The sequence below is a fragment of the Polyodon spathula genome, chromosome 8 (genome assembly GCF_017654505.1).
Source record: "Polyodon spathula isolate WHYD16114869_AA chromosome 8, ASM1765450v1, whole genome shotgun sequence".
In the NCBI taxonomy this organism is placed as follows: Eukaryota; Metazoa; Chordata; class Actinopteri; order Acipenseriformes; family Polyodontidae; genus Polyodon; species Polyodon spathula.
The window spans coordinates 9034483-9060223 of NC_054541.1; the positions used below are offsets into that span (position 1 = coordinate 9034483).

The 25741-nt window shown below is 39.5% G+C and overlaps 1 protein-coding gene across 1 annotated transcript; it reads right to left on the reverse strand.

The window, feature by feature from the left end:
* Nucleotides 1-292: 292 nt before the first annotated feature.
* On the reverse strand, nt 293-25523 carry b4galt5 (UDP-Gal:betaGlcNAc beta 1,4- galactosyltransferase, polypeptide 5). The gene is made up of 9 exons (XM_041256631.1): nt 25125-25523; nt 12414-12530; nt 10195-10308; nt 8276-8400; nt 5943-6059; nt 5403-5590; nt 5015-5137; nt 4568-4669; nt 293-3384 (listed from the first exon to the last, which is right to left on the reverse strand). Exons 1-9 carry the CDS (start codon nt 25228-25230, stop codon nt 3237-3239), a joined length of 1140 nt encoding a protein of 379 aa, XP_041112565.1. The 5' UTR covers nt 25231-25523; the 3' UTR covers nt 293-3236.
* Between the last annotated feature and the right edge of the window lie 218 nt (nt 25524-25741).

Here is a 25741-nt window from a genome sequence, read left to right on the forward strand (position 1 = left end):
TTTGGACTGAGTTTGAACAACACATGAAGTTCCAAGAAGGCATAAACCATGTCTTAGAATTTTATGAGGAAATGTTTACAGCAAATGGAAAGCATTCTCACAGCAGCCTTTGCATACGTTAAGCAATCACTGCGTCTCTTTCTTATAAGATCATGCGACTCCAGGAAGTACACATTTTTGTTTAAAAAAAAAAAATAGTTTTTCCCGAAATGTAGTGCTTCATAAGAATGAAAGTGTACCTGGCTGACAGAAGACATTCACTGCACAACACATTCTGTACCGTATATAATAATTTATTTATTAATTTTATTAAAAAATAATAATAAAAAAAAAAAACACATAAAACTTTTAAATAAAAATACAATTAACATGGAAAGCGCCCAATCTTTCAGGGGCAGCAAGGTAGATACTGTCCCCTCATCCAGATTAGTATGATTATTCCCCATGGCCCTTATAGGCTTAAATTGACCAAACAGGTGCCATTCTGAGATGGGCACTTCTACTCCATGGTCCCTGTCATCTAAACAGTGCTGAGACCCAACAGAACTCATTTTAGTCAGGCAATAAAGTGCCGTCATACAAAATGGTCTCCAGTCCTGGGACAGAATTGAACTGGAATGACCTTACAGGACTAGCACCAAACCAGTATATCTGCCCAGTGCCCAGGACTGAGCGCTGGAGGCAACATGCCCATCTCAGGTCACAAACCCATTGTAGATTTACTAGGACTGCTAAATAATGTCAAATCACAACAAATACAGAGGCCAGCCTCATCCATACAGCGTCATTAAAAAAGCAAATGTACAAAAAAAAACTAAACAAAACAAAAAAATAAAACAGCTGATTTTTCAATGTAAACATCCCAAAATCAAGGTTTTTAAAAGATAACACTTTTTTTTTGCATGTTTTTATTTTTTAAAGATTCAATGCCATTATTTGAGTCAACGTCAAAATCAAAAGGTATTAGAATGACGTGTCACTTTTTTGTGGATTGTATATGGGACGTAACTGCTGTATATAGGGCTCTATATAGCACCAAGTTATAAATGTGCAGTTCCAGGGCCACAGTACCCACACACTCTTTTATCCCCCATTGTAGCTAGTTAAAAAGATTCACAGTATCATTCTAAAACCTTTAAACACTGGCACACAATTACCAAGTTTCATTGCAATCTTAGTCACCTATCCCCCCCCCGCCATTGCATTACATTTGGAGCAAATCAATCCCTTAAGAAGCAATAGCTGCCTATTAGCACTGCAGAAGTCCTCTTTGGGAGCTGCCTTTTCCAGTGATTTATTCTGACGACAAGCCACTGGCAATACGATAACACAGTAGTTAATCAAATCATGGGGGGCCAAAAAAGTCCAGTCCAAGAGTCTTAATTACACATTGAAAGTGTTAATCAACTCCCAGTGGTTGTCTGTGGAGAACCATTTAATCCTTCCCCTGTATGCCTGAAGCCAACAGAACGCCCTGCTTTCTTTAGTCTCTTCTCTCTCCCTTCAAATTACATGCAAGCTGGACAGGAACTGCCCCACTCATGCCCACCTCTGAAATGTAGGGTCATAGATACGAGACAAAATAAAGCTTGAAGTGTTTTTAGTCAATATCAATAAACACAGATCTGAAAGAAAGCTTACTTCCTTGGTGTTTGAAAATGCAAGACCGAGTCACTATCAAATTGCTTATATATCAGATTGTCAATGACCAATCTGATAGACGTACATCATCAAGGAACAAACTATTACACCACAGCAGCCACAGAAGGCATTATATCCGACACTTAGTTACTTAAACTTTAACTGAAGAGCAAACATTTGGGGATGGCTGCTGTAAAAGCAATAGCACAACGATGAAACAAATCGAAAGATTTCTGATCCACCAGATAACAGAGTTATTTTTCTGTTCCTAATAGCGTAAATACTATGATTTGGATGAAGTAAAGAGGGTGAGGAAGGGGGAGGCTCAGGTTTGGCACACTAGAGAGAGATAAGTCTTCCTGGTGATATTTCACTGCCTCCGAGTGGAATCAATCTCGCTCCAGATGATAGCGTTGAGATGCCCTGACTCCCAGCTCCAGACAACATGTTGTGAATATCACTCTCTTCCAAGATGGTGTACTTTCCAGGCCAGCCTTTAATTGGTATGCAAATATGTCGAGGTGAGAATCTGAACAAGATTCGCAGCTCTGGGGTTGGGGCTGTGTTAAAGACCACGTTCATTTAAAGACCAACGTCATTTCAAGGAATAACTGACCTTGTTCTTGTCGGCTGAAATAATGTTTTGTTAAACAGTTAAATTCAAGTAGTCATATAGCATTAGGATGTACAACTTTGTTACAGAGTTACAGTCACAACTGCAGGAGTGAGTTACATCACATTTGAATGATAGGCGTGGCAATAGCTCTGTTAACGGATAGTGAGAGATATCCAGCTGGCTAACAGATAGGTCATTCAGTCAGAGCTGGGCTTGTCACAATTTGGAGGTAGACTTGTAGCTCTAATCCACGGCGTGTTCTAATTCTCAGCAGGGTTGCTCTGTGTAGAGTAAGGGAGACTGGCATACCGATTTCACCAAATACAAACACAGGGTGCCTTGCCATCGCTTATGAAAGGGGCTTATGTAGGATGTTGATTAACATCCCACTTTCACTATAGCTCTTTTTGATAGATAACGAACATCTTATAAAACAGGGACTTTTTAAATCTGTTGCCATTCCAAATCTCTGTGCACGTATTCCTACTTGACGATGTTTAACAGGCCATTGAGTTCATCCTTCAAAATGGGCTGTTTCTATTTAGTGTACAGCAAGACTTTTCTTTTTATTATTTTAAATCCTTATCTATAGCTCTAGAGCAGAACCGGCTGCCTAGGCCAAACTGTGGACGTGATTTTTTAATCTTATCAAATGTTTGCTCTCCTACACAGTACAGTGAAATGTCTTGAAGACGGTGGTCTAGTAAGCTTATCAGTCCCACCAGAGATGGAACTACAGCTTTGCAAACCTGCTGCCGCCATCCATGTGAATATAAACGCATGTATGAGCTGAAATGAATACGGAAACTCTGTATTTTCGCGCGTCTGGACTGCGTGCGAGTATGTGGAGTTTGGAACAGCTGGGGAACACCTGTGTGTGTCTATGTGATTTGAATGTTCTTTGTTGCCGGAGTGCTTGTGTCTGTGCGTTTGTGTTTGTGTTTGTGCTAGTGGACACACTGTTCATTGCGAGTCTTGCTCAGTAGTCGCTGACAGGAGCCAGCTCTGGTGTCAAGTTGATGGTAATGTTGGAGTACAAGGGCTTCCTTGTCACCTGAGGGAGATACTTCAGGTTGTTGAGTCCGTCCAGGCTCTGCCTCTCTTTGGAGTGTCGCAGCAGTGTGTACCTGCAGGGAATACAGAGTGCTCAGAGCTGACAGATATACACACCATCCTAGACACCCACGCACACACCTGCTACAGAAACCCATCTCCCTATACTAAGCCCCATGGCCACCACATACATCAAAACCATACAATAGTGTTATTCCCCAAATGTGTCTGTCTGTTGTTTTGAAAGCCCCATCAAGTGCACAGCTGATATGCATTTAACAAAGGTATTTAAGAAAAATCCCTTGATAGCAAGCGTACTGTCACAAGTAATCCTAAAACCCCTTCTCTCTTGTACAAGGTGCCAACTCCTTTCCAATGGAAGGCCAATGCTGCAGAAGTGGCCCTTCAATAAAACCAACTGAATTTCTTTGGGGTTCCCCACTAATGATGGAAATGACAATGAGGCATGGGAACTCACTGATATGAAAAATTGCGAGTGTTAAAAGCATTTTGGAAATGACCTCATTTATCCTGGGGTTAGAAAAATAGAGGAAAACTTGGTACTACATATTAATCAGTTTTAAGGAGTAGTGTGACATTAGAGCATATTCATTTTAGAAATAAAGGCTGCCTAAAAAAACAGATATGTTAGGTTTAATTAAGCTTTCTGACGCACAAAGAAGGGAAATAGTCTGATAAATATTGTGAGCAAAACTGCAGTTTATTCATCAGTTGAGTTTGGTAACACAGACTTAACCATACTGCTCTATACTATTAATGCTGTTCGTTTGGGCAGGCGCCTGACTGCCTGGATTGTCTAGGACCTAGGATTCAAATTCGATATGCGATCACTCGATCCATTTAAACGTTAATAAACCGAAGGAGAAAATATATATATACTCTGATTCATTAAACTATAAATAAACTGAGTCTGTGTGATTATTCTTGATTGACTACTGTAAGCCAGTACACAAACTATCCACTTTGGAAGTTTAAACCATCTGTGCGTCCTCCTGAGCCTCCCCTGGTTCTATTAGAGAATAAAAGAAGTGCTTGAACATGACAGTGCACTGGATAGCCCACAGACCCTCTGGTTGAATCAAGAATGGCTAAACTAATGCAGAAAAAAAACAGAAATTAAAAGAGAATAGTAGCTAAAACCAGCACAAAGCACAGGCCATTTTGTCTTGCAGCCCACCCTTGTGTGTTTAGTAGTGTTTGAGGGTGTGACAGAGTGCCAATGTGAGCGAGCCTCACCTGCCCAGGAACTGCACCTCCCCTCTGTGATGGTGAGGGATGGACATGTATCTGCCGATCTCCCCTTGCGGTCGGCTCACGTTGTACCCGGCATTCTGCACCCTGCGTGACAACAGCACCATTACTGATGGCGCCTGTTTTTATATGTAATTAGATACTTTAGTACAGGATAAATATATTGACATACAACAGCTGTTTTCAACTGATGGGATTCATGGGACCTTTTTTGAACTAGGTTCACCTGTAAAAGGGGCCTCAGTGGCACTTCTGAACTAAACACACATAGCTTAATGTAAAGCATTTGGAGAATGGAAAGGTTAATAAAGTTCTGGAAATTTCAGCCGCTCCAAAATCAGATATGAGCCTGAGCCAGACCACCCTCTGAGTGGACGGAAGCGCCTTGCTCTTCCTGAGAATAAGGGGTGTGATGTGCAAACACTTGCTAACCTGTTCCAGAGGTCATCATCCTCTCCACCCCAACCCCAGAATGCATTGGGGAAGCCATTGACTTTCCGATACTGCTCCACCGTCAACCCACTGACTCCCCCGAAAAACTCTTCATACGGCAGCCTAACAAGGAGAGAAATACATTATTATTATTATTATTATTATTATTATTATTATTATTAATAAATACAATAAACACATTCCTATTTTATCTACATTAGTATTATTTACTTTTAATGTTGAAATGTAAATGCATATTGCTCCAAAGCAAAATGTATACTTTATTGTTATTCTACGTGATGTTTCTCCCTCCCTGATATTGTAAAACTGGTTTTCTGTCAGCTCTTGAGCAAGGACTCTTGACCCGAATTGTAGCACATGGACTCACAGGTAGGAGTACTTGTTGAGCTTGACTGCGAAGTGTCGTGGCATGTCCCCGCAGCCGTAGTAGTTCCGGTCGTTCTCCAGGATGTGGTCCACGTCGTGGAAGATGACACAGTCCCAGTCCAGATCCTTCATGGCTTCCAGGAAGCCAACGTTGAACAGCATGGCTCGGTTGAAGGTATGAGTCCCAGCCTGAAAACACACAGCCAGCCTCACTACCACTCTGAGCCTGCAGGGGGGGCCTTCAACTAGGTCGGACCTGAAGACTAACACTTCTATACAAGGTTTAACCCACATTGCAATATGTTTTTTTCACAGTTCACACATGAACTCTTAACAACCCTGCTCTGGTCCTCATTGACAATGGTTAATCGTTGCCAGACCATGCTTGGTATATGAAACAGCAGATAAACCATTTTCTACTCCAGTCACTGGTATACGATGCCTATGAAACAATGATAGTCAGCAATGGTACCATGGTTTACTGAATGGCTGGGGTCCCCATTGCTCTGGTATCCCTTCCCGTTTCAAACCCAGCTCCCACCTGCTCAATGACGTAGAAGGCAAAGTGCAGCCGCTGTCTCTGGAGTGCTGGGATGAGATGTCGGAAGAGTACGGGAAGATGTTCGTGTCGATTCCGGAATGGCACCAGGATTGCCACCTGCATCAGGGAATGACAGGGGAGGCGGTGTCAACAACGCAGCTGTGGTCAGTCTGCTCTAGTAAAATCTCACTGGCAGGGCACAGTATAACCATTCCAGGCTTTTCAGTCAGCCCAAATTTCAAGAGGCATGTACAAAAGATGCATGGAGTTTCTAATAAAGCTCAGCATTTTCTTATTAAGCTTGCATTACAAACTGGAGTGGCCAGAAACTACTATGCAATAGGACTCTTAAATTCTGCCCTGACACATTTATGACTATCAATTATATCATGATAGTTGCTTTATTTTATTTACAGCAGCTGAGTAAAGTGGTTTATTATTATTATTTATTATTATTATTATTATTATTATTATTATTTATTATTATTATTATTATTATTATTATTATATATTACTTCCAGCTTGGCAGAGTCCAGTCAAGCTGTCTATCTCTACCTCTTGCTTGAGAAATAAGATAAACGACAATTTGACTGCCTTCATTGGATCCACTGTTTAAGGCAGAGGGCTCTTCTGCCTCATGTAACTCTTTTGAATGCAACTGAAGTTTAATCCACTCATACCAATCTAGGAAATTATATGCTGCACAACTCAATAAACACTGTGTCCTCAGAGACGAACTTGTAAATCTTCACAACGAGTAAACTCAGCATTCTGACACAGAACACTCTATCAGAGTGGGTTTGTGGGTCTCATGAAAATCAACTGCTATCATAAGTGTCTCCTGAAAGTAATGTGAATAATACATTTTGAATACATTAATACAAAAAAACCCAAAATATCCCTGTGCTTCGTAAACAAAATTTTGATACTGGGGCTTTAAATATGTATAATTACAGGCACCTGTGAATGCTGATGAAGCCTACGGGCGAAACATGTTTGTGACTGAGAACTGCACATTTTTTAAAAAATATTTTTAATTTAAAATAAAGTAAATCATTTCTAATTTTTGAGTGCAGACCTTTTTTGGACTTCTTTATAGAATACACTAATACACCAATGTCTAAGGTGCATTTCTTAAAAAAAAAAAAAAGTTTTAAAAAAGTGAACAGGCTTACAAAAAAATCAGCACAAGCAGACACCACTGAAAAATATTCCTGTCACAACAGGAAGCAGACTGATATTAATATTGTTCTTACTGACTTCACAGTGCCAGAAGTGCCATCACCCATTGCAACTGGACTTGTCTAAAGTCCTACAGTGGCCTCAAAAGTGGCATTATTACTACAGGAATGATAAGTAACAGTCAATCTACATAGTACTGAATTTCATTTTACACAATTATCTCTTGCAGATAACAATGAAACTGGAGTTCTTTGAGTAGTGCAAGCTATTCATATTGACCTTCATTTTAGATTACAGATATCACATGATTTAAAAATACTACTTCTTTTTGTTATAGTACCTCATAATACCATTCAGACATCACGTATGTTTCCCTTTTCTGTTTTGCTACTTATGGTAAAATAAAGCCCAAAGATGGCTTTTTTTTTAACCTTTACCATGTCTGTCTAATTCATTGTGTGACTCAGTGGAAGCGCTTGCAGACAGGAAGAATGCCTGTGTCCTTACTGATAAAACTACAGCTACCCTTTACACATGTTGCCAAACAACATTAAGAATGGTTCACAAAAGACAAAAAAGACAGGTAGTACAGAATATTTATTCTATATAGATATATAAGATATATATATAGATAGTTATATATATAGAATATATATATTCTATAGTATATATATTATATATATTCTGGATTTAAGATGTCATTATCTTTGATCAAAAACAGGGTAGTGTATGTCCCAGGACATACGTGTATAGTCTCATATACATTACGTGTTAGTGCACAATGACATAAAACCTGTATTGTCGGTCATCTTGACTTTGATCTGACGAGCAATTTAAATCATACCCTATGCAGTATTTATTACTAGGGGTAAAACATTTTGTGGAAAAATTCTTGCAAATATGCCTTAAAAAAAAAAAAAAAAAAAAAGTGCCATAATATCTAGTTTATTGTCGACTTTCACCATGTGGAGTTTTGTCTGATTGGAGTTAGAAATAGTAAATACAATTCTAGTGAGAGTCAATGAGAAATCCCCACAAATATAAAATGTGTGTGTGTGTGTGTGTGTGTGTGTGTGTGTGTGTGTGTGTGTGTGTGTCTGTGTCTGTGTCTGTGTGTCCATTCCTCCATGCTTTAGCATTGACTAGCTTACCTTCCAGCGGGGAACACAGTCCTGGGGTTTCCAGTGTCCCCCTAGCATGATACCAGAGTCCCCCATCAATGACTGCTCGACGTCACCCATCGAGATCTCACTCATATTGATGTCCACTGGCCCCTCTAGGAAAGACAGAGAAAGGGGGCAGACAAAGGGAGAAGGGGGGTAAGTAATAGGCATGGCGTGTAAAATAAACTCACATTGAAAACCAGTTGGGGATTAGGCTGTGTAAGGGTGAGTTTTGTGAGCTACTTATCAGTTCAGAAACTATTTATATTTAGTGTATATAAAAACACTGTGTGAATAAATGTTTGATATTACACTGTGTTTATACACTGCCTATAGAAAATCTACACCCCCTTTCAAAATTTTTACATTTTGTTACCTTATAACCTGGATTTAAAATGCATTAAAATTAGTTTTTTTTTTTTTTTCATTTATCTACACATCCTACCCCACAACTTCCAATTGAAAAAAATATTCTAGAAATTTACAGAAAATTAAAAATTAAAACTGAAGTAGCTTGGTTGGATAAGTATCCATGCCCCTTGTAATAGCAATCCTAAATTAGCTCAGGTGTAACCAGTCGCTTTCAAAATCACACACCAAGTTAAGTGGCCTCTGTCTGTGTTAAATTGTAGTGATTCACATGATTTCAGGATAAATTCAGCAGTTCCTGTAGGTTCCCTGTGCTAGTGCATTTCAAAGCAAAGACTCAATCATTCACACCATTGAGCTTTCAAAAGAACTCAGGGACAAAGTTGTTGAAAGGCACAGACCAGGGGATGGGTATAAACAAATATCAAAGGCCTTGAATATCCCTTGGAGCACGGTCAAGACGATTATTATGACGTGGATGATGTATAGCACCACCAAGACCCTGCCTAGATCAGACCGCCCCTCCAAACTAGATGACTGAGCAAGAAGGCGATTGATCAGAGAGGCTACCAAGAGGACAATGGCAACTGCAAGAGCTACAGACTTTTATGGCCAAGACTGGTCAAAGTGTGCATGTGACAACAATATCCCAAGCACTCCGCAAATCTGGCCTGTATTTTACTCAAGAAAGCCCACCTTGAATCCCCATTTGATGTATGCAAAAAACCACACAGGAGATTCTGTAGCCATGTGGCAAAACGTTTTGGGGTCTGACAAAACTAAAATGCAATTTTTTGGCCTAAATGCAAAGCGTTATGTTTGGAGCAAACCCAACACAGTGCATCACCCAAAGAACATCATTCCTACTGTGAAGCATGGTGGAGGCAGCATCATGTTAAGGGGATGTTTCTCATCGGCAGGGACTGGGGCACATCTCAGGATAGATGATTACGATTATACTCTTAATAGAGACATACTGTACAAGCTTATGGCATGATCTGGTAAAAACCTTCTTTGGAGTAGGGGTGATCGTTTCAAAGATCAGTGTTACTGTACTTGGGTTAATAGTAAAAGCACTTATTGGAGCATCCCAAGTGTTTTTGTGAGTACTGTATTTTTCCTTATAGGGAATATCCTGTGCAGACATACAGTACAGCAGGGACGGAAACAAGACTCCTATTGCATAGCAGTTGCACCCATTTCAGGTTTTAATGCAAGCCTGATTTGCCACAGTGTGTTCGTAACAAGCTCAGCTGTGTCCTATTAAACTCAAAGTAAAACAAGGAATGTATCAAACTGCTATGCAATGGGTCTTATTTCCATCCCTGTACAGTACTAATGTGCTGTGTCTATAGCACTGTAGGCTCCTCACACTACTTGCTTGTACAGAAACTGGCAGTGTACAGTGTGCTGGTCTTAAAGTTATCAGCTTCAGGACTGACTAACTCTCACTCTTACTCTCAATCCAATAAACTACTGGACCAATTACAAGACAGTGGCCAGTGTAGTGGATGGGAAGGGCTCCTGGTCATACTCACTCATTGAGGGAAGTTTCTCAGGACAGGTTTCATTGGGCAGGTAAGTAAAGCCTTCAGGTAGGAATGTGGTGGTTTGGACATAGGGCTCGCTGAGGTTAAACTCAAAAGGATAATCTGTGAGAGAAAGAAAAAGCCACCCGGGTTAATAAAATATCGAACAAACAAACAAAGAATGGTACAGGTAAATCACAATTGAACTGAAACAAAATAGAATAGTGTATGACAATGAACCAATTCTTAATCTGTGATACATTCCACAATAGGGTTTAATACAGTATGTGCACAGCAGGTACTCAAGCAAATCCATTCTCCCTTATAAAAGTTTCCCATAGTAAAAGTATAGCAAAGTGCAAATAATGCATTGTGAAAGCAGGTACTCAAGCAAATCCATTCTCCCTTATAAAAGTTTCCCATAGTAAAAGTATAGCAAAGTGCAAATAATGCATTGTGAAAGCATGGGAAAGCATAGGTAAGCACAGCGAGGTATGGTGCAGCATATTAAAAAACACGGCAAACCTGGGTAAACTAAGGTAATTGTACAGTATAACCATGGGCAACGCATGCTTAACTTACAAACAAATACTGTGGAAGACATGTATAAGAGCTGTACTCAACAGCAGTCTTACAAGCAGTTATACTGCACTTCAATAAACTAAGACATATGCACAGCTCCCACCAGGAACGTCAGGACCGAATAGCAGTTTGGACAGGATTGTGATGTTATTTCACTGGAAATATGTGGACTCCACACATTAGGAATACAAACATGTGAAGTAACCCCTTACAGTAGGGAATTGAAACTCCCAAAATAACACTTTCACCCTAGAGGCATACATTGAAGGTGTTTGTAATCTGCCACCATGACAAACTCCCTGAAGGGGGAGAGGTCCCTCATCGACCACACTGGTCCCGCTTCCACTTCAAGCTGAACAGTGAAGCACTGCGTTTGCTGTCAAACTAGAGGTGGTACCTGTACGGCTTTGTCACCGAGTGACCTTGAGATCCAATATCAATCATGTCAAAGTGTTTAACTCTCTAAGCTCCTCCGGACCTGTCCTCTGGTCACGTGTGCTTGTACTCGTGATCTCCGGCGACTGCATTCTTGTACTCATGCACCGACCAAGGCACACACCGGAATTCACCCCTGCATTCATATCACCTTAAAGATACTATAAACCCACAGAGCACTCCTCCAAAGTCCATTCACTTTCAGCACAGTACTTAAAAGAAACTAGAGGTTTAGACAACATTCAGATGAATGTTTGAACAATCAAATACTTTCTCTGGGTATGTTTTTAACACCCACTGTTGCCTGTTATATTGCGTTACATATTTTCTAAGGCAGGCAGTTTTCTCAGAAAAGAAGATCATTTTTGAGGGGTGTGCCCTACTAAGCCTACTGACCTTGCCAGTCTTTAAAGACATACTTTCTGACAGATCATTAGTTTTAGTAGTATTGCCTTTGCTCTCTTATCTTTGTTTATTGTGGCTCCATACAACATTGGGAAGTTAAAAGTTTTTTTTTTTTGGGTCACACCCTGAAACACTTTCTAATATACAATTAATAACTTCCTTGTTTTGTGCACACAAAGAATATTTAACAGACTAGCAGGGACACCTGTTATCTACTATTACTTTCTTCAGCGCTTTTCAGCATGTTTATTAACTTCTTGTTCCTTTGCAATCATTATGATGACAGCAATCCCATATTTATTTTTAGATGATACAACATGCTGGATCATGTAGATATTCAAATTTGTAATTGCCTAGTGAGTCAATGTTACAAGCACACATTAAGTAACATTTTGCCTGTGTATGATTTGTAAGGAGAAACAAAAGAAAGAGGCATTCTGTTCAAATTCAGTTTCCAGTTTCCAGTAAAAATGTCAGTGTTATTGTACTTGGGTTAATAGGAAAAGCATTTATGGGAGCTTCCTAAGTATGTTTGTGAGTACTGTTCCATATACATAAGAAAGGGGAATGCTCTGTGCAGATATACAGTAGGGATGGATATAAGACTCCTACTGTATAGCAGTTTCACCCATTCCAGATTTTAATACAAGCTTGATTAGCCAGTGTGTATGTACACTGCCAAGCTCAGGTGGGTCTTATTAAACTTACTAAATAGCATAAACAGGAATGGATTAAAACGCTATGCAGTGGGAATCTTATTTCCCTCCCTGTACAGTTCTACTGTACTGTGTCTGTAGCTGACCCACCTGTGCCATTGCTGTAGGCTCCTCGCACCACCTGCTCGTAAACCTGGGCTCCAATCGTCCGTACGTTCTTCCGGAACTGGATGCTCTGTGCTTGCACCATGAACAGATACTCGTTTACTAAGAGAAAACAGAGAGGGCTGCAGGGTTACTTACCTACTGTATTTCAGGTTTATTTCACTATATCACATAAACCAAGGGCAGGACTAGAGTAGAGGCACGCATAAAAGATGAGAAATGAAGGAAGCAAACAAGTTTCAACAAAAGGATGTATGTGGAATAGCTGGCCAAGTTTCAAAATCATTGTGGCAATTAAAAAAAAAAAGAAAAGAAAATTAGACAGTGCCCTGAAGGTGCAGTGTGTTCTTAAGTGTGTTTTTGTACTGTTCTGCCTTGCCCTGTAAAATTGCTAAAGCAATGAAACAAGCAAGGTGACTTTTCTAACCACAGACTTCAACCTCTCTAAAGATCTGCTTGTTCTGCACATACCAGCCAGGCTCCTTGCCTTACAGTACCCTATGTGTCTGGCCTCTGCACCCGATTAAAGTGTCTTTCAAACAGCTTGTTTGATCAGGCAACACCAGAGACACATTCACATGGCAAAGGGGATAAGAGACTGGGGGTCAATTGATTCCTCTGCCATGCCTATTGTACATTTGAGTTATTTATACAGCAGAGTAACTGATACTGTACCTCTCTGTCTTTTTTAACAGGATAAAGTTTCTGAACTGTGTTCTGCAGTCCTCAAATGTGAGTCATGCACATAATCATCAATACACAACTGTGACTCAGACCTAGCTGACTCTGTTACAGATTTAACAGGAGTAACTTTTTTTTTTTTTTTTTAGAAATCTAAGTGTGAAGGACATATAGAGGTACTTTTGTGATAAAGCACATCAAACCCAAGTTATATCGCAATCGGCTAAGCAGTTAATGAGAACAATTAAGAAATGACAAAGGTTTTATCTATAACATAAATGGATTCTTGAGTTTGCATTTCATTATTTATATAGAAGGTGTACTTAGAAATTGCTTATGCACACATATCAATAAGGAATTTGTATTTTATCACAGCTATCGCTGTATCGCTAATCATTTGTACTGCAATGCAAAGAGCCTGTAAGTGTTCGCAGAACTACACAAACTAAAGTGTTTACCACTCAGACCAAGATTAACCAAACACTGATAGGCTACAATATCTAGAAACAATATAGAAGAATGACTACCTCTAGAATTTATTTATTTGTAATTCCTAAAAAAAACACCTTATTATCAATTGTTCTATTTTAATAGCTGACAGTGTATCTCATGCCATATAACTGGCAAAACAGGCTGGTTTAAACACACAGGGCCACATTTTTTAAAGTGATATATTAAAAATACAAACTGAAAGATCATAAGTGGATAAGTCTCCACCCCCCTGAGTTAACACTTGGTGGAAGCACCTTTGGTAGCAATTACAGCTGTGAGTCTGTTGGGATAGGTCTCTACCTATTTTGCACAACTAGATTTGACAATCTGACAAGTGTTTCATCTTTAATTAAATCCTATTGTTTGGAAGGAGAAAAAAAAAACCAAAACAATCTACTGTACATGCTATAAAATAAGAAACAAATACCTTCTGAACGGTTAAAAGAGTTCGGATTGCATTATCGGTTGTTTGGTTCAAGTTTTTGTAAAATGAAACAGTCTTTATTTTTTTGAAATTGGTAAAAATAAATAAATAAATAAATAAATAAATCACTCTTACCAGAAGCCATTATAGTAGTACAGTATTTCATGTTATATTTAAAAATGCCACATTTTTCATCAAGTAAGGATAACTACAAAGCGGTATGTAATTCAATATGTAAATGTAACATTATTCAACAGGTTTCACTTGACTTTATGAAGGAAAATTAGTCGTTTATTCTATAGGGTGGTGCTAAACCTTTGGCCATAGCTATATGCTTGAAAGTCAGAACTACACAGTGGTGCAGAGTGAAGAGCTCTGTTGTAAAGACAAGACAGGGCCTGTAAATATAATCTACCCACCAATAAAACAAGCATGATTACAGCACAGTGGGAGGCACCCTACATTCACTGATCTGAGTTGTAATACTTAGACTTCAGTTATACATTACAGGGAAGGGATCAGTTTTAGTTTTGTATAAACACACAGCTGTTACGCCTTCAGAAGTATGTTGGGATCTCAATGGTATGTTCTTGGGCCTCTTCTCTTCAACATCTACATGCTTCCCTTAGGTCAACTCATCTGCCAACATAGCCTCATGTTTCACTCCTAAACCTAAACCTACCTAAAACTAGACCCTGGATGTCCCTCTGCCATGGTCCGGCTCTCAGTTTGTATCCAAGACATTGAGGCAAGGAGACAAGCTTCCTCCCATTCAAAACCGGCATGGAAGCAAAACTAAAACTACAAAAGATAAATCACAAAGTACTGCAGCACTGCATCTATAAGTAAATGCCTATCACAGTGACATTAAGGTAACATTATCAAGAATTAAAATCCCCCACTACAGTACAGGGTTATTTACATCTTCATTTATTAGAAAGGGATATGTGTCTGACCGTATAATAAACCTTTAGTCTTACTGTACAGCATAACTTCACATTTATTTATTTTCCTGATTTTCATGGTTGATTATAAATACAGGCCTAATATAAGGAGTCTGCGAGGGGACATGAGAGAAAAATAATATCTTGCGCGCATGACTTACTATCTCGTAGTCACGAGATACTAAGGCGTGTGCATGATTTTTATATATATAATTTCTCTCTCATGTCCCATCTGGGCTCTGCACTAATAATATAAATAAAATTAAAAAAAAAAAAGCCCTTTAATTCCAATCAAGAAAATGCAGTCATACTACGAACAATTAGCCTAAACATCAGCAGCTTCATGCTTCACATTACAATTGGATAAAAACAGGAGATTCCGTCAAACATATCCTCGATTTATACACTGCATTGATGAAGGGATCTTAATTTAAAATGTCAATTTGGAGGGTGACAGTATGCTCTACATAGTACAATTCTGTAGAAATCACTACAAGACTATCCCTCGGTAATCTGCATGTTCTTGCAGGTTAAAAGTGGTAATTTCACAGCCGTGACACTGAATGTTTCAACAGCCATAACATGCTGCCACATGATTCTTTCAACTTCATTGAGAAACCCCATACTCCAGATCACCTGAAACTCAGCTACATTTTAATAGTAACGATGCACAACAGGATTACGTACATACATATTTGTAATAATTTTTTAAGTGCTGAAACTGGACTACAAAAAGTAGGCTCTGGTTAACCGGTCTACATAGCCTGCAGTACACAGTATCACGACTGCTCACTGGAGCAGGGATGAAAATAAGACTCCCAATGCACAGCAGTTGGATCCATTCCTGTTTTTTCTAGGAGTTTTAATAAAACACACCTGAACTTGTTACAGTACCTGTACACTGTGGCTAATCAAGCTCGTAGTAAAACCTGGAATGCAATACAGTCTTATTTCCATCCCTGCTGCACCCACAAAAAGAATAAGCAGAAATAAGGTTCTGTCTCTGCAATGGAATTATCACCCCACACCGTGACACCACTCAAACTACAGAGACAAGAGGAGGCTTTTCTGGGGATATTACTCCTGATGCTCGTTTAATTGTGAGGACAGGATTCCCACCCTCCTCTTCAAGACGAGGAGCTGCAGTACACACACTCACTTGGTATCATATGAGGCTGAGTCAGGCGTACAGCACATGGCTAGAGGCAACCTGACCACACTCTGACCCATTCCTTTTTAATCTGCAATGTCCCATGTGCATTTGTCTATAGTTTAGCCTTCAAACCTGGTTGAAGGTAAGTTCAGGTAAGAAATCTGAAGCACACACACACACACACACACACACATTATATACAGTGCCTATAGAAAGTCTACACCCCCTTGAACTTTTTTTCACATTTTGTTGTGTCAGTGACTCCAAGTTTCATGCATTTCAAATAGGATTTTTTTCTACTTATCGACACACCATACTCCACACTGTTAAGGGGAAAAATGTTTTTATTGAGAAAAAAATGATATATTAAAAATACAAACTGAAAGATCATAAGTGGATAAGTCTCCACCCTCCTTAGTTAACACTTGGTGGAAGCACCTTTGGCAGCAATTACAGCTGTGAGTCTGTTGGGATAGGTCTCCACCTATTTTGCACACCTTTGCACACCTAGATTTGACAATATTTGACCATTTTTCTTTACACAACTGTTGAAGCTCTGCCAAATTCTTTGGGGAAACTCAAGTCATGACACAAATTTTCGATTGGATTTAAGTCAGGGCTATGACTGGGCCACTTAAGGATATTTACCTTTTTGTTCCTTAGCCACTCCAGTATAGCTTGGCTGTGTGCTTTTGGGTCGTTGTCATGCTGAAAAGTGAACTTCCGTCCCAGTTTCAGCTTTCTTGCAGAGGGCTGCAGGTTTTCCTCAAGGACTTCTCTGTACTTTGCTCCAATCATTTTCCCTTCTATTACCCCAGTTCCTTGCGATGAGAAACATCCCCATAACATGATGCTGCCACCACCATGCTTCACAGTAAGGACGGTGTTCTTTGGGTGATGTGCTGTGTTGGATTTGCGCCATACATAACGCTCTGCTTTTAGACCAAAAAGTTCAATTTTACATTGAACAAAAATATAAACGCAACATGAAAAGTGTTATTACATCTGAAATAAAAGATCCCAGAAATTTTCCATACGCACAGAAAGCTTACTTCTCTCAAATTTTGTGCACAAATTTGTTTACATCCCTGTTAGTGAGCATTTCTCCTTTGCCAAGATAATCCATCCACCTGACAGGTGTGGCATATCAAGAAGCTGATTAAACAGCATAATCATTACACAGGTGCACCTTGTGCTGGGGACAATAAAAGGCCACTCTAAAATATGCAGTTTTGTCACACAACACAATGCCACAGATGTCTCAAGTTTTGAGGGAGTGTGCAATTGGCATGCTGACTGCAGGAATGTCCACCAGAGCTGTTGCCAGAGAACTGAATGTTCATTTTTCTACGATAAGCCGCCTCCAACGTCGTTTTAGAGAATTTGGCAGAATGTCCAACCAGCCTCACAACCGCAGACTATGTGTAACCACGCCAGCCCAGGACCTCCACATCCAGCTTCTTCACCTGAGGGATCGTCTGAGACCAGCCACTCGAACAGCTGATGAAACTGTGGGTTTGCACAACCGAAGAATTTCTGCAGAAACTGTCTCAGGGAAGCTCATCTGCGTGCTCGTCGTCCTCACCAGAGTCTTGACCTGACTGCAGTTTGGCATCATAACCGACTTCAGTGGGCAAATGCTCACCTTCGATGGCTACTGGCACGCTGGAGAAGTGTGCTCTTCACGGATGAATCCCGGTTTCAACTGTACTGGGCAGATGGCAGACCGCGTATATGGCATTGTGTGGGCGAGTGGTTTGCTGATGTCGACGTTGTGAACAGAGTGCCCCATGGTGGTGGTGGGGTTATGGTATGGGCAGGCATAAGCTACGGACAACAAACAAAATTGCATTTATTGATGGCAATCTGAATGCACAAAGATACCGTGACGAGATCCTGAGGCCCACTGTCGTGCCATTCATCCGCTGCCATCACCTCATGTTTCAGCATGATAATGCACAGCCCCATGTCGCAAGGATCTGTACACAATTCCTGGAAGCTGAAAATGTCCCAGTTCTTCCATGGCCTGCATACTCACCAGACATGTCACCCATTGAGCATGTTTGGGATGCTCTGGATCGACGTGTACGACAGCGTGTTCCAGTTCCCGCCAATATTCAGCAACTTCGCACAGCCATTGAAGAGGAGTAGGACAACATTCCACAAGCCACAATCAACAGCCTGAACAACTCTATGCGAAGGAGATGTGTCATGCTGCATGAGGCAAATGGTGGTCACACCAGATACTGACTGGTTTTCCGATCCACACCCCTACCCTTTTTTTCTTTTAAGATATCTGTGACCAACAGATGCATATCTGTATTCCCAGTCATGTGATATCCATAGATTAGGGCCTAATGAATTTATTTCAATTGACTGATTTCTATATGAACTGTAACTCAGTAAAATCTTTGAAATTGTTGCATGCTGCGTTTATATTTTTGTTCAGTGTAGTTTCATCACACCACAAAACTTTTTGCCACATGGCTATAGAATCTTTATGTTTTTTTGCATACTTCAAATGGGATTCAAGGTGGGCTTTCTTGAGTAATGGCTTCCTTCTTGCCACCCTACCATACAGGCCAGATTTGTGGAGTGCTTGGGATATTGTTGTCACATGCATACTTTGACCGGTCTTGGTCTTGGCCATAAAAGCCTGTAGCTCTTGCAAAGTTGCCACTTGACTGAAATCATATGAGGATTGCATCATGTTTAACACAGGTGGAGGCCACTTCATTTGGTGTGTGATTTTGAAGGCGATTGATTACACCTGAGCTAATTTAGGATTGCTATTACAAGGGGGGTGGACACTTATCTTACCAAGCTATTTCAGTTATTATTTTTAATTATCTACAAATTTATTGAATATTTTTTTCACATGGAAGATGTGGGGTAGGATGTGTAGATAAATGAAAAAAACTAAAATAATGCATTTTAATTTCAGGCTATAAGGCAACAAAAGGTGAATATTTTGAAAGGGGGTGTAGTCTTTCTATAGGCACTGTGTGTGTGTGTGTGTATATATATATATATATATATATATATATATATATATATATATATATATATATATATATATATTACACAGTACCAGTCAAAAGTTTGAGTACACCTGCTTGAAACCAGGTTTTTAATGATTATCTACACTTTTAACTGTATAAACTTGTCTATAAACACTTAATATTTCATTATATGATACGTGTACTTATATAAGCTGATAATCATAAGTGAATTGCATGGTCTGGGGTTGCTTTACTGGTGAAAGAGTTGGTGATCTTTACCAAGTCCATGGCAAGCTCAACCAGCATGGCATACAGCATGGCCATTTTTCCTGCTGAAACTTGTTAACCGAATGCCTTGTGTTTGTGAGGCTGTTATTAAGACAAAGGGTGGCTATTTTGAGGAATCCAAGATTTAGAGACAATTTTCAATTTTCTTGAACATTGCTTTGATACTCCTTATGTTTTGTATTTGTATAAACTTGTTTATATTGTATTTACATTATATGATACGTGTTTATGTAAGCATTAAGTGAAGCAAGTGTTTACTGGTACAGAAATGTATGTGTGGCAAGCAGATATATATACTACATTTTGTAACAGTGAATTTGTGAAACTTGTTAACCGAATGCCTTGTGTTTGTGAGGCTGTTATTAAGACAAAGGGTGGCTATTTTGAGGAATCCAAGATTTAGAGACAATTTTCAATTTTCTTGAACATTGCTTTGATACTCCTTATGTTTTGTTTTGTACATTGTATCATGTGTTTTCATTTTCAAGTATTTACGGAAACCTATATGATGTAAAACATTGTCAATTATGAAAAAAAACTAGTTTCCAGCAAGTGTACTCAAACTTTTGACTGGTACTGTATGTATGTGTATGTATGTGTATATATATATATATATAGTACCGTGAAAAACTATTTGCCCCGTCTGATTTTCTGCATTTTATCAGATCTTAAACCAAAATCTATTATTAGATAAAAGTGACCCTGTGTGAACAAATAACACAACATTTTGATACTTATTTCATTTATTTATTAAAGAAAGTTATGCAACACCCCAATGCTCCCGTGTGAAAAAGTAATCACCCCCCTTAGACTCAATAACTGGTTACGCCAGCAATAACTGCAACCAAACGCTTCCTGTAGTTATTGATCAGTCTCTCACAGCACCGTGGAGGAATATTGGCCCATTCCTTCATGCAGAACTGCTTCTACTTAGTGACATTTGTGGGATGTCGAGCACAAACTGCTCATTTCAGGTCCTGCCACAACATCTCAATGGGATTTAGGTCTGGACTTTGACTAGGCCATTCAAAAACTTTAAAATGGTCTTGTTCTTCAACCATTATGATGTAGACTTGCTTGTGTTCATTGTGTTGCTGCATGACCCAGCTGCACTTCAGCTCACAGATGGATGGCCTGACATTCTCATGTAGAATTCTGATACAGAGCAGAATTCATGGTTTCTTCAATGAGGACAAGTCGTCCAGGTCCTGATGCAGCAAAGCATCCCCAAATCATGACACTACCACCACCATGCATGACCGTTGGTAAGAGGTTCTTATTGTGGAATGCAGAGTTTGGGTTTCGCCAGACAAAACTGTCTCATCTGTCCATAGAACATTGTTCCAGAACTCAAGGATCATCTAGGTGCTTTTTGGCAAACTTGAGACAAGCACTTGTTTTCTCCTTAGTGAGCAGTGGTTTCCGCCTTGCTACTCTGCCATGAAACACATTTTTGCCCAGTGTCTTTCTGATGGTGGAGTCATGAACACTGACCTTAGCTGAGGCGAGAGAGGCCTGAAGATCCCTGGATATTGTTCTAAGGTTCTTTATGACTTACTGGATGATTTTACGCCTTGCTCTTGGATAGATTTTGGCAGGACGGCCACTCGTGGTAAGATTCACTACTGTCCCAAACTTTCTCCATTTGGATAATATGGCTCTGACTGTGGTTTGGTGGAGCACCAGAGCCTCAGAAATAGCTTTGTAAACCTTTCCAGACTGATAGGCATCAACAATTTTTTTTTTTCCATGGGTCTTCAGGAATTTCTTTTGATCATGGCATGATGTGCCTCTAGAACCTGTGTGCTGACAACACACTCTGATGGTAAGGGCCAAAGTTAGCCAGATTTATATTGGGCAGGGCTGGCCCAAATCACGCCTGATTGTTAACCAAAGTATTCAAACAGCTGACCCTAATTATCATTTTAATTGGGTTGAGTTAACTAGGGGGGCAATAATGTTTTCATACCTGAAGATTGTATGTATGATTACCTTGCAGACAAAACAAATGAAAGAAGCACCAAAGTCTGGTGTCATTTTTTTCTCTCAGATTCCCTCTATATACTACGAAAACCCACAAAAAGATCTGACAAAATTAAATGTGAAAAATGTGCAAATGCAGAAAATCAGACAGGGGGCAAATACTTTTTCCCAGTACTGTATATTATAAATACATTATTTTGAAGTGCAGTGACAGCTGTACAGTAGTACAGTGGTTTCTTATTTTGACAGTCACCCCTCAGTTCTATCCCTGTGTAATGTACAGTACATAAAAGAGCTGCCACTCCACGGCATTAAAGGAATCCCTGTGTATAAAAAGAAAATGACACTCATTCGGATGAAACTGCATTATAAAAAACATCATCACGGTTAATGCTGTGGTTCAGCATTAAAAAAAAAAAACAATAGCACCAAACACAACTATGTTAAGCCAAAATGACAAAGTTCCATTTAACTCCTTCCTTCCTTCCGCCTAAAATTGAGCTAAGAAAAAATGGTTCCATTTAACTTTAAAAAAAAATAAAAACAAAAATGCATTCAGTTAAAAGAAAAGTGATTTATAGATGTTGAATTGAACATTGCCGTTGAATTGTTTATTGTTAATTTGATTAATTATACAATAGTCTCCGCATATAGGAACGCTTTGCATAAAGGAACACCCTTGTGGTGAAACAGATTGTTTCCATTGTAAATTGTGTTTCGTTCGTTCACAACGGATACCGTTCTGTTTTGTAACCTCATAAATCATCATCGTCAAACTTAAACTGGTTTATTCAGTCTTTTCAAAAGCGATTTGTCACGCGAGAGTGTGACACACAAGTTGAGGCACACTGACTGGTTTATTCAATCTTTCCAGAACCGCCATCATATCATTGACCCGTTTTGTATTCTGATTCCCACACCTCCTCGCTACAAAATGGCATGTAAATAAACGTCAAAATGTGTAGCTGTTTCTCTTGCTACAAAAAGTTGGAAATTGTTTGAGCGCTTGAAAAAAACCTGAATCAGACACAAGTCGCCGAGCAATTTGGTCTTTCCCATTCTGGCGAGTTGCGGCTGGACAACGTAGAGAACTACTGGGCCAGTGTTAAGAAACAATTTGAAACAATGCAGGGCACAGCAGAAGAGATGATATCATCGCAGCTGGACACTTTTATATGTAGAGAAAGGTACAGCAGGAATTGTCGAGATGCATTTATAAATATTCTGCATCAGATCACGCAGCTGCACAGAGAGTGGGACCAGTTGCAGCAGGCAGGGAAGAAGATGCAACTGATAGAACAGACATGGACCGTGGCAGAGACAAAAAAAAAAAAAATAATAATTTTAACCACCAAACCTTTTTTTAAAAAGCTGGAAATTTAAGATACATTTTTAAAACTATTTATTTTCAGAATGGGATAGGGAAAAGCTATTTCAGAGAGAAGGAGCAGAGTGATCAGAATGGCAAGTTTTGAATGGATTTGAATATTTATTTTTGCTTTTTTTCACTACTTTAATTAATGTCTGATTCAGACTCATTCAATATCTCATGCACACTTCAGTTTCCCAAAAGGTCAACATTTACATAAAATATTTTTACACATAGAGTATTTAAAATAATCATTTTATAAAAATGCAAATATTAACGTAGACTTCTGAATTTTGAAGGAATATTAAAAAAAGAAAAAAAGTTGTGTGACCACAGCTATTACTTTCATTAATTATAAGGCTGGTGGATAGCCTGAAACCGGCCCTTGTTACAGATTGTTAGTCCCAAGATGGGGGAATAAAACTCCATAGCCAATATCTCGACCTACTGTACAAGATCAGCTCTGACCTTGACTTTTTTGCATACTTGGAAATGTGTCAGCAGTCTCATGGCAAGGATGGGACTCACATCAGAGTAGAGCTGGTATCTGGTTTGAGGTCAGAAGCTTCAGTGTTTTAGACCTTTGTTCTGTGAGCACTGCAAAGGGACAGGAAATTCTGGCATGCATCTTTAAAGCAAGTATAGCAAACAAGGGCATCTAGGTGTTGCTTGGGTTCTTTTTTACTTTTTCCAGATATCTTGCCTAATTTTTCCAGGAACGGAGTACATAGGTTCTCGAGAGACACAGGGACAAATAAACAGATGACCCAGGACTGAAAGGGTTAAATTGAGCCACATTATGGGTTAGTATCAGGGTTGGGCCTGATCAGGATTTGGGTGTGAAGCCACAGGTTGTGCTACAGGCAGTGATTTAGAGAGGACTGCAGTTTTATTGGGCTACAATGTTGTTTCGAGTAAAGCACAAACTCCTCTAATGTACCCTGTGCCACTTTGAGACTGTAACTTGAGACCCATGGAGCTACAGGGAAACGCAACTAAACACAGGTAAATACAGGCGGCTGCTTATTCAGTCTGCGTCTGCTATTTACTTGCAGTGCATAACAGAAAATCTGTTGCTAGTAAATACGGCTTGTGCCTCCAGGAAAAAAGTCCTTTGATTGTACAGCGGCTTCCTCTGCCTTGCATGAGGATCCTAGATGCAGTCCCAGACCACAGGGATCTCATTCATATCCTGCATCCAAGCTGTTGGGGGTGGGGGTGGGGAAGCTTATTTTAGCTCCGTTCCAGAAAGCCACGGGTGTTACATTTCGTAAGGGCTGACAGGCTCTAGTCATACTCAGGGAGCAGTCAGCGACAGAGGTATGACAGAAGCTGGCCAGACTAAAACAGATCAGATCAGTTCCAGGAGGAAATAAAAGCAGGTCTGTCACTATAGCACACTGTGACAAATACAGTAGCTTACCGTGGAAAACCTGACAGGCAGTAGCCTACGTCATTAAGGGTGTAGTACGCTACTATCTGTAAATCGCTTACTGATATGTAAAACATCCTAGATACCATTCTCCTCTGATCATGTGTAGGCTTATGTCATTCAAACATATTCCTGAGGCCTGACACCACTAAATGTTTCAACTTGATTTGAACAGAAGCCTTTGATAATGGAATGCCAAAGCCACCACTTTTCTGGGGTTTACCTCCGAGTAAGCTTGTGAAAATTACTGTACACGTTTTTAGGCTGGATCTAAGCAGACAGGATGGAATCAAGACCATGCTGTATTCTGACAGCAGGTGTGGTTCCACTTCTGACCTTTGCAGGCCTTCATAGGTAAGCTAATAAGCATGCTTGTTAGTAGACTATACTTTGTTTTGTTTTGTTTTTTGCCAAAATTACCATCTCACATAGCAAGCCCCTGTCTCTACAAAAGGTACCCATTTCAAAAAGGGTACTGAAAAAAGCACATAAAATACACAAAAACAATAATGACCACTGATCCGTTCAGCCATCCAACATTTAGTTATGTGACGTACAATACAAAAGCAGCAATCAAATCTCCAATTTATACTGTCACAACCCCCTACCACTACCTCCTGCCGCTATCTCCACCACCAAACAAATTGTTTCCATAACATCATTTCAGGTGTGGATTCGGTGTTTGCTGCCTGGACAAGCAGCGGCATGAGCCAGATGTAACGTCACGTGAAAGTGTTTTATTATTTATTTTATCAATAAGATTTTACTCACCCTAGCTAATGTACAATAAATGCGTTTAATCTTAAAGTATATACTATTACAAATATAACACTATTGATAATAACAATAATATTATTATTATTATTAATAATAATAATAATAATAATAATAATAATAATAATAATAATAATAATAATAATATACTTACCGGTCCCAGGTGCTGAATATATGAAATACATTGCAGAGGTTGAGAGCGAAAACAGGAATAAAAGAGCAATTAACGACCGTTTCGGTAATCGAAAATGAGTCCGCATTATACAGATAAATAAAAAACAGCTATCTACAAAATAAAAAAATAATAATTATGTAGCATATATACAACTGCAGTAAAAACTACTCAGTAATATAGCCGGCTACCGACTGATTGAGGAAGTAAGGACCCTCAGACCATACACACAGGTATCAAAATAAAACCTTAAAATTTAAATCTTCGAACGACGGATCGTATTCCTTTAGAAACGGCAGAAGTGAATAATATTAATAATAGCTTATTAAAATTACAACTACAGTACAGACGTTCCGCAGCCGTTTCGTCAGACAGATCATTGAATGAGCAAGGGAGCGTCTGCAAAGTATATAAACTGTTCTGATCAGGCGAGGGGAGCGTCCACAAATTACACGCGGAGAATGGGAAAGGGGCTGTCTACAAATTGCTGTATCCTTACAGTCTTAGTTTAGTACTGTAGGCGTATACACAGGTAGAATACTGAAACTGTTCGGGGACAGCATGGAGAGAAGTCTATATACAGCAGGGCCCATTCGCAA

What these genes read in the sequence shown, in the direction of transcription:
- b4galt5 (XM_041256631.1), bottom strand. Translation starts at nt 25,230, where the DNA reads ATGCGGACTCATTTTCGATTACCGAAACGGTCGTTAATTGCTCTTTTA. An exon ending in ATATTCAGCACCTGGGACCG is followed by an intron (nt 12,531 to 25,124) that starts GTAAGTATATTA and finishes GTTTTCTCTTAG; the next exon opens with TAAACGAGTATCTGTTCATG. An exon ending in AGCCTACAGCAATGGCACAG is followed by an intron (nt 10,309 to 12,413) that starts GTGGGTCAGCTA and finishes TTTCTCTCACAG; the next exon opens with ATTATCCTTTTGAGTTTAAC.